Source organism: Sardina pilchardus, chromosome 6, assembly GCF_963854185.1.
Source record: "Sardina pilchardus chromosome 6, fSarPil1.1, whole genome shotgun sequence".
NCBI classification, from domain to species: Eukaryota; Metazoa; Chordata; class Actinopteri; order Clupeiformes; family Clupeidae; genus Sardina; species Sardina pilchardus.
Genome location: NC_084999.1, coordinates 7,777,793 through 7,787,792, shown reverse-complemented (window position 1 = coordinate 7,787,792; position 10,000 = coordinate 7,777,793). Strand labels below are relative to the sequence as shown.

The 10,000-nt window shown below is 42.5% G+C and overlaps 2 protein-coding genes across 2 annotated transcripts in view; one reads left to right on the top strand and one right to left on the bottom strand.

The window, feature by feature from the left end:
* LOC134082015 (cytoplasmic dynein 1 light intermediate chain 1-like) overlaps positions 1–2,745 on the bottom strand; it is an 11,094-nt gene extending 8,349 nt beyond the window's left edge. The window contains exons 1-4 of the mRNA XM_062537647.1: positions 2,621–2,745; positions 2,349–2,422; positions 1,575–1,691; positions 1,229–1,459 (exon numbers count right to left, since the gene is read on the bottom strand). Coding sequence (XP_062393631.1) covers positions 1,229–1,459; positions 1,575–1,691; positions 2,349–2,422; positions 2,621–2,721 — 523 coding nt within the window. The 5' untranslated portion in view covers positions 2,722–2,745. The remainder of the gene's footprint in view (positions 1–1,228; positions 1,460–1,574; positions 1,692–2,348; positions 2,423–2,620) is intronic.
* Positions 2,746–3,707: 962 nt separating this feature from the next.
* The window catches only part of cpne4a (copine IVa), a 51,790-nt gene continuing 45,497 nt past the window's right edge, over positions 3,708–10,000 (top strand). The window contains exons 1-2 of the mRNA XM_062537646.1: positions 3,708–3,971; positions 9,289–9,478. Of these exons, the coding sequence (XP_062393630.1) occupies positions 9,308–9,478 (171 nt within the window). The 5' untranslated portion in view covers positions 3,708–3,971; positions 9,289–9,307. The remainder of the gene's footprint in view (positions 3,972–9,288; positions 9,479–10,000) is intronic.

Below are 10,000 nucleotides of genomic sequence, written 5' to 3'. Positions count from 1 at the left end.
GTTTTAGCTAACTGTCTAGCATTGGCTAGCATTTTCTAGAATTGGCAAAGAGGATAATGATTATAGCCAGCCTATGCATTAATATCAGTTTACTTTATGAGAATCAGTTAGAACATTGAGCATAATCGGGAACCCTTATATAAAATGGCTTGTAAATTCTGTAATCCTATAATTTTGCATTAATTGCATTAAAAATCCACTATGGATGCCGTATGCTGTGTGTTTATATCATCAGATTTAATCGATGGCAAGCTGAAGTAGTCTGGGCCATTATGTAATGTAATTGTACTGCCATCCTCTGGCAGCACAACAGAACATAACTGAAACTGAAACACAAATGTACTCTGTTGGTCGTGTAAACATAACTGGGTCAATGGTTCAGCGTTTGTCCAAAGAGAATGAGTGTGCACCGTAAAAGTATAAATATGAGAAACAAGACTGCCATGATGCCATAAGTGCAATTCATTCATATTATGAACGCATCATTGAGCTACAATGATGTAGTATACTTTGAGGGACCAGGGAACATTTTTCAGAGATCTAGAGCATGAAAAACACAAATCATATGTCCTTAAGGTGTCTCTATATTTACACTAAACCCCATAAAGAATATGAGATATGGGCTTTGAAAAAAGATTAATCATTTATCAGCCCACATTCGAATGACAGAAGCTTGCACAACCAACTCTATCTACAATATAGTTTACATCCATCAGTATAACTCGCAGTGTGGAATAGCAAAATATTTCAGTTTCAGATATGCTTACCTAAGCTAAATTCGCCCTTACATTATTGATAAACCTAATGTCAATTGGCCCTACATTATTGATACTAATGTCTACACTTCCAGGGAAGGCACGCTGTAGATAGTCTCAGAACCAAGGCATCAGTAATCAGAATATGAAACACACATCCCCCAATATTCAAATATGCCCCACCCCCCCGCCATATAAATAATAGCTAAAAAAAACTTTAACGATAAAATATACCAAGGTAATGAATTCTTCTTTTTAAATGACTAATTGTTTATTCCTATCGAACCAATATTTATCTGTTACGGTCTATTAAAAGAACACTCAGGAGCGAATGACATTGCACACATATAGTCATTGTGCATCTGTATAAAGTGCATACAAATAGCACTTCAGTTCAGACTGAACTAGTTTTGTCAACAAACGCTGTGCTGTAGTCTGTGTGTTCCCGTCCCGCATTCGTTGACTTGACTTACGCCTCTGTTCCATGTCCCTCATGGTCTCCGGGACGACCCTGAGCTTGTCGATGTGCTCCCTCACCACGCTCGCCCACTTCTGTAAGGAGTCTACCGCCAGCCAGGGCCTGGACATGTCCACCACCAGCAGGATCATGGTGTTGGCAAGGTTGTCCTGAGATACAGCGAATTTCTGAAGACCTTTGTGGTACAGGTCCCCATCCAATACCCAAGCGCTACATCTGGTATGGTCTAGGTATAGGCCAAAATAAAAGGATGAAAAATGGTTATTTCTAAAAATGTCACTGGGAGTTCTCTCCAAAGGACATCTTCAACTGCAGAGTCGCTCAACTAAGGAAGTCCTTACCATCAATGTCATCATCAAGAACATTAAAGTACATATATTCTAATCCTCTGCCTTTCATGTAGTCGTCCACGCCTTGGAGCCTGGCAACCAAAGTTGTTTTACCAGCTCTGGTTTCACCTAAGAGAGAGATGACACACTGTCTTTAAGTCACAACGCCAAAAGACAGTTACTGTAATGATGACTAACAATGAGACTAAACATGTCATGATTTTCTTCTAATTCTTATCTGCTTTATTGTTTTGCATAAGCCTATCTATGTTGTCTGTTAAGCTTAAAAAAATGCCTGGAGAGGTGTTTAAGCAAATCAGGAATTAATATGCAGATTCTGTTTTAGCCCCTGCATTCCTGTGTAGCTGGCAGGTGCATTACTCTGATATTAATGTGTTATCAGCAGGGCCTGCCTCAAGAAGTACAATCACCATAACATGATAAAAGATGATGCAAAATATTCGTAAACATGACTCCCAGGTCATAGGTTAATGAACTTATATTGCACACATGATCGACTAACTTTCGCATGGTAACACCCCAACGCGTTAACACTCAACAATAAATGATGCTCAGTTTTGACCTGGCCTGTCTTTCTTGTATTCAAGCAGACAATCACCTTATATATTTAAACAAATAAAGCGAAACGACTTGACAACAACAGAAAGACAAGCAGACACTCCCTGTCTAGACCCTTACTCATTCTTACAGCAAAGCGCAAGACACACAATGCACACGCAGTCTACGGACAACGCAAACATGCACACACCATAATACTATACTCACCCAAGACAAGCACATTTTTACCAGCTGGCAATTTTGATCGAGACCGTGTTGTTACTTCACTCAGAATGGAGGACCTATGTGCAAGACATCACAGGCTGAATGTCAAATGACAAAATCACTGAATTTCTATGCCATTGATGCAGCAGTAAGGTATCACAATTCACATGCGTCTAGGCTGTTTAGCTACAGCGGCGACCCAAGCCCAGACTGGGATTTAAGTGATATGTCTCTGCTTGCACTTGTATGCTTGATCTGCCTGTGGCAAGTCTCACCATAAATTCTGACCATCATCGTCTTCGGCACTTTGATTGTCTACCGTGGACTGATTTCCAGGCAGCGCTGTAACGGAGGATGCTCTTCCCACGGCAGCCATCTTCACTGCTACACCACAGCCTGCGAAAACAGAGACCCGGATGTCAGCAGCACATTGCCCAATAAAGTTCAATAAGGGTGGGGTTGCACTTCAATCATATTTTAACAACTTATGAGATTTTCTTAACAAAACGGATGTTACGTTTTAATTATATTTTATTACTTTTTAAATATAGCCTTGGCCTAGCCTATATTTTTTCTATTGCATTTGGTTCCAGACATTACGTTGCCACCACCCGCAGTCAACGTCTCTAGAAATAGGCTTGATAACGTTGAGTAGGCTAGCTATTAGAGAGTGCAATTAGTATTCTTGATTTTGGTCAAATTTCTTCCAGTTCCACTCGTTCGCATGGCGTTTGTCTGAAGCCATTATTTCAGTAATAAGTAGCCTACTACACGATGCGGGGCGCTGTTCAGTCGGTTGGTGCTGAACCGTTCCAGAGGAGGCACGCTGTAGCCTACATAGGCTATCTCAGAACCACGGCAGTTATCAGAAGAATATGTATTGAGGGAGACACACATCCCCCAATATTCGAATATGCCCCCCCTAGCTTTAGCAATAAAACAGACCTACATAACCAATTCTATAAGTCTAGAAGGACAGAGAGAGATATTAGCCTAATATCTTTAACATGTATTTATCTGAGATAGCAAGTCAGTAGCCTACAACTCGCAGACGAAAGGGCTAGGCTATGTAGTTCTATCGTACCAAGTGTAGGTTACATAGCGACATTGCAACTTGTCGCGTTATGACCGCTTTCATGTCACACAATTCTCGACCAACTATTGCAGTGACGTAAGCCATGCCTCAGAAGTAACTGAGGGAACTCCCGATTTTGTCATCATCAAGTCAATAGCTCTGATCTTCACCACCAGAGAGCGCTGTTGTAACACACACTCACTCTCCCCCCATAGTTGAGTTAGGCTATACACTACACTCCTCGATGATATGCTGCGCGGAGAAAGTCAGACAGAGCAGTGAAAGAATCTGACACTGTGCCCAAACATCCCTGACAGTCGGATGTGGGTTGGCTGGTGAATGGAGTGAAACACTGATCTCGTTTTCACTTTCAGGCAGGTTTCGTTGGTTTCCCATGCCCCTCGGAGAATGGACTGAGGATGGGGGGTCCACTGTTTGCTTGGCGCATCCATCTCTGATAGCTGAGTTTGTTCTCGTCACTGTCACCTGCTACGAGGCAAAAAGAAGTTTCCGGAGCCGAATCTGGGAATATTTGTTCATGTTTACTGAAGGTGAGCGTCATATTTCTGACCTGGCTGTTTTTTTTGTCACTTTCTATATTTGTTACAAAATGCATTTTTATATGTTCAATTATCAGACGTTCATATTTCAACATTTCATATTGCAACTTGATTAATTCAGCTTATCTTCAGATCGGTCAATCAGCTGATACCCCTGGAGCTACATGTTGTAATCCTTTTAAAATAAAGTATCAACATTGGTGAACCACTGTATCCAGAAGCTGGTCAACGACCATCGTAGGAACAGTCCGGCACCAGCAATCAAATCAACAATTTGATTTTCCATCTAAATATTACTCAACTTGAAACGTAATGTTTCATGTGGAACATACTGTAGCCTATCAGATATATTACATGATAGACGAAATTTAAACCTGTTGGTTGTATTTTGTTTTCAGTCATATGTCAAATGTAAATGTAAACTAACTTAAATGTAAAATGTCACCAAGGACTTAGTGGTCGAAATAGAGCAACTACCGCAAAAGCAGTGAAGGAAATCATAAATAGTCCATCGATAAAGTTACAATTGCTCTTAGTTATAGGCCTATTTTATTATTTAGTTGGCTTGACTGGTGCTAAAATTCCAGGAATTTTACTGTAGAAACGTTTGAATGGTTGAGCGTCCATTTATTCTAGGCTACTGAAAAAAGACAAACCAAAAATCCTATTGCTCATGAACGGCCTAAAGTAATCTAACTCGTGTTGTTCTGCGCATTATCCAGAGGGTGTCACAATGCGCAGCCATATTTCCAAAGAGCATTGTGTTAGTGCTCAACTAATGGATATTCAAAAAATGTGGGGTGTACCCATTTCTCTGAGGGGGTACCTCTTCAATGTATGTCTCTCTCCTTCAGTGTATGTCTCTTGTCTGTGGGAAGCCCATGTTACCATCCAAGGCAGCGAACAGACCTGTCTTCAGACGTACCAGACTATTAGGACCGCAGCAACAGTGTCACATTCTCTCTGTATTCAGCACTTATCTGTTCCTGCACATTGAGTCAGTGAAGTCCAGCTGGTGCTGTTGAAAGAGCGTCTTTTCATTGCCATCATTTAATTGTAATGGCTGGTGGCCAAATGGACCATTACAAGAACCTAAAATGTAGTTTGAAACACTTCCAATGTACAGTGAGCAATATTCTCAAGCATACATTTAAATACCTCTGTTTTATTGAACCAAGTAGCTGAGGATAAGTGACAAGACTTGATATATGGCAGCAATGATAGCAATTTCATATGCTCACATTATGTTTCCACATGCATATCTATACATACATTCACTGCTGTTTTTTTTATTTCTGAGAAAATTGTATCATCATTACCAGCACTGCTGTTTTTTTTATACTTTATTTAAAACTCACATAGACACAGATAACAGCAGATCCCCCCTGGCTCTCTGGAATGATGAATAGTCCAGGGAGAGCTGCTTGCAGTTCACACACCGCTGTGAGGGTCGTTTCCCTTGCAACGCCACGCTCATCACTGCCCCTGACTTTAGCACGGAGACAATTACCTGTGACTGTGCAGAGAGGCCACAGCCTGCTTCGCTTTGCCACGTTCAGAAATACACACACAAAATGATATGATGGCAGTAACATCTTGCGGCCACAGGCAAGCAATATGGCAGGAGATGCCTCATATGAATCATATTGCGATGTTTAATGGTATCATTAGTGTTGAATGCGTTTGGGGAACAGCTGTGTGGTGGTTCATAGTGATTTGGAAATCTTGGAGAGACAGAGTGCTTTATTTCTGACCATGGGAAGGGTATGTGTGTGTGTTTGTGTGTGTGTGTGTGTGTGTGTGTGTGTGTATGTGTGTGTGTCTGTTCAGGGCATCATTTCTCATGAGTCATCATTGGTCAGATCTAGAGGTGACATGAATGTGAATATGCGATTGAGTGTTACAAGTTACTTTTAAAGACAAATGTATATATTGCGAGATAAGTCCTTCACAAGAGCCACAACCTCACAGACAATATACTGTAGAGGAAGGACATAACAACATTATATAGAGAACTGTAGCTGAGGCTCACACACACAAGATACACGAGAGGAGCAATAGAGACTGACACACACACACACACACACACACACACACACACACAGAGAGAGAGAGAGAGAGAGAGAGAGAGAGATTCAAGCTCGACTCAAAACATTTTCTGCCTTGTTATTTTCCTTTGCTTCTGTTCTGCAACAAAGCACCACAGTGTTGCAACTCACGAGCACACACTACAAGTCCAGTCATAAAGTCACATACTGTATCAACTGGCAAAGAATTGTGTTGCATATAGTATGTTGGGCAACTAATGCTATAACTGATACCACCCAAACTCACCTTCGTCTTCATGCATTTGTGAGTGTAATGACAGTATACACACATGTGAATAGAAACGCTCTGCTAAGGATGTTAAGGGTAAACAGACCGAAAAAAACAAACTGTGTTCCACTGATAGAGGCATTGGGCCTGAATACAACTACCATTGTACAGTTTAATAGATACAGTACATCAATGTCAATCAGTGTAAACAACAATCAATGGACACAAACTCATTTCAGACAGTGAGGTCATAGACTGTATGCAGTGGTTTCAAGTGGTTTAGAAGTGAAGTAACTTTTGGAGCTGAGAGGTGTCTTTCGTCTCTCCATTCAAAAACAGTCAAGCCCTTCAGTAAATATTTATTTTTCTATTTCTCCCTGAAATATCAATATGACAGTCAGTCCACTCTGGCTAAGCTCAACTTATGTGCTGGTTTCCTTCCATTTCCGACACCCTTTCACACAGCGGGGGGGATTCTGGGGATCAGGGTGTTGATATGAGGTGCTTTAGCATCTGGAAGCCAGGGATAAGGCACACCAACGCTGTCGACAGTGGTGGAACACACACACACACACACACACCCACACACCCAACCCACACACACACACACACACACACACACACACACACCCACCCACCCACCCACCCACCCACCCACACACACACACACACACACCCACACACACGCACGCACACACACACACACACACACACACACACACACACACACACACACACACACACACACACACACACACACACACACACACACACACACACACACACACACACCATGGTGGAGCAAGGGCTGGGGATGGGAGTGGGGGAAGGGGGGCGAGGTAGTGATGGATTTTTGTAGGAATACAAGTGAATATAGTGTTGATCTCATGCCTCACATAAAGGTTTCTTAAAGGTTTCATTTTGATTTTTGTGGGATGAGCAGCATTGGATTGATTTTATTTAGGGCTTGGCTTCAGCAGTTCCATTTTCAAAGTCATCTTGTATTTACTCATGAAAGCAAAAGGGGAATCTTTTTCCCATATTCAGCCTACACATTTCTATGTGTGTTTTTCTGATTGCATTTATGTGGATAATTGGCCGTGGGTCAGTGGCTTTGCTTTAGTTCACTGTTCAGCTTGGCATATTCATGCATGCCTGAGGTTTATGGTTAGAAAGTTTCTTTTTAATCAGACTTGTGAAATGGAATGTTGTTTCGAGGAAAACAATATGTCTTTCCTTGCTTCTGTGGATCAAGTTTTTTTTGTTTACATAATTCAAAACAGATTGTTTTTATCTCATTTCTTGGTTTCAAAATCAATCCAAAACAAATGACTTTCTTTTCACAGGCGTTGCACTGATTCAAATGGCAGATGCATCAAATGCCAGCCTATGAGAAATCTCTGTTTCCATTTCTGTGTTTCTCCCCTGTATTGTATACAATCTATGGTTTCCTCTTGTTGCCCTCGATCCCATTTTCTCAACCTTTGTTTTGTCACACGATGAAATAAAACACGTGATAAAACCACTGTGAGCAGAGGTCACTGATTCCGACAAGAGCCCCCGAGAACCGTTGAAGAGGCTCTGCCAAAAATTGCTTGTCTGCTGTCAAAGCAACACTTGAACCCTCAAAATAGAAAGCCCCGCTCTTATTAGAGGATGCACTGAGTTATTTCAGGAGATGACCTGTCAACCTGAAGAGGCTCGTACGCGTTTGAGCCTTGCCCTGATTGTCACCACTTTGTCAGCGCACGGACCTCTCTCACCACGGGGCGGCATGGCTCTGATCCATAATATATTAACTTGACATCTGTCACGGTACGGCTATTGGGGGATAACGGATCGTCCTGGGATTCCGCGGAATTGTCCTTTTGATTGAGCTGTTCTTGATGACGTGGCAGCCGTAATTCAGAGCTGCCCATTTCAAGCTGGTCCTAAGATGACCTCAAGACATATTTCATCTCACCCTTGACATGATTGACAACAGAAATATGTCTTAATATACCAAGGAGAAGAATAGGTGCATCCTGGCTGTAGATCAGTTAACTGGGCTATTTATTGGGCTTGTAGTGATCTATATTGAGATAGAGTAGCAGAGACTTTCATATATCCACAATAGACGAGAGTATTGTATCCTTATCAATCTTTTCTTCTTATTATAGCCTGGAGATTTCATGTAACATATAGGTTGAAGATATGACATGAGATTCAGTCAGGGGTTTTATGTTTTTGCATAATGCGTTGGCTTGGCCTGTTGTTCTAGATTTCTCCAGGCTTGAGGTATAAACGAAAGCTGTTATACATTGAGATAAGTGGATGTTGACTGGTAGTATATTGTAGTCTGTGGCAGCAAATCACTCTTATTCTCTAACTTATTTCTGCCCTCAATCTCTTTTCCATCTCACCTTGCATCCCTACCCTCACCCTCTCTCCCTCTCTCTCTCTCTCTCTCTCTCTCTCTCTCTCTCTCTCTCCGTTTCTCTCCCCATCTTTTAATTGCTCTGGAACCAGCCTGTGCCACTGTGATTCCATGTTGTCACTTGCTATTTTGCCATCGAGATTTATTTGCCCCACACATCCATCTAAATTCAATTAGTCTGTGAGGAACCATTTGATTAGACCGCCTACCTGTCAGTCTTCTCAGACGAATGAGTTTGCTCGCTGGGAGAAAAGTGTATCATGGAAAGCCAGACAGGCATGGAAATCCAAAAATCCAAAATTAAAGTCCGAAGGTTTTCGAAAATGATCAAGAATGTGATTAAAACAGAAAATGAAGACAAAGGCATGTCGCTTTGATGTTTTGGAATGGCTCTTCAGTGTCAGATCTCGTTAGGTGAATGACAGAGAAAATTAGCGCAGGCCTGAAAAGACCTCAGTAAATTTGTAATCTGTCTGTCTCTGTTTGTCCGTCTGACATTCTGTCTGGTCCTCTTCCTGTTCACTTTGGTGTCATGCTAACATAGGCTATCTATCTCATTCATCATCCCCTATGCAGCACAAGACCCACTGAGAACATGAGCAACATCTACGAGTCTGCCGCCAACTCCCTGGGCCTCTTCAACAGCCCCTGCCTCGCCAAAGTGGAGCTGCGTGTGTCCTGCAAAGGGATCTCGGACAGGGACGCTCTCTCCAAGCCTGACCCCTGTGTCGTTATCAAGATGCAATCCCATGGACAGTGGCTTGAGGTGGGTGGACTATTCATCCATTTCGTGCTTCTGTGTAGAATGGGACATGGGGTGCTGTTGTCTGCGTTATCTTGTTTGAAAAGGTGACTACGGTTAAAGTGACAAAAGCTCACACTGTGGTGAAAGCAGTCACCATAGTTGTGCGCCACATGCCCTGGAATGACTGTTGTCGTAACTGTCTTAGCAGAGCTTTTCATTTTTTTTACTGGCACATGTTGGCTCGCTGCCATTTAATCCGTTGGTAAGACGGTAAAGATACAGCTGAGCGTTTTCGCACCGACACTCCGTCCATTTCATAATCTTGTTGACATTGAAGCCGATGTCTGGGTCCAGCTTCACACCAGCCTCCCAGCCCTCCCCCTCCTCCTCTTCCTCCTCCTCCTCCTCCTCCTCAGCAGGAATGAGGAAGGTTAGCAGGCCGAGGCAGTCTGAGAGTCAGGACGAGGAAGACGAGGATGTGTGTCTTCGTCTGCTGGGCTCTGTCTGCAGGGGATCCTTTGCATGCTGCCCTCTTGGCTGGAA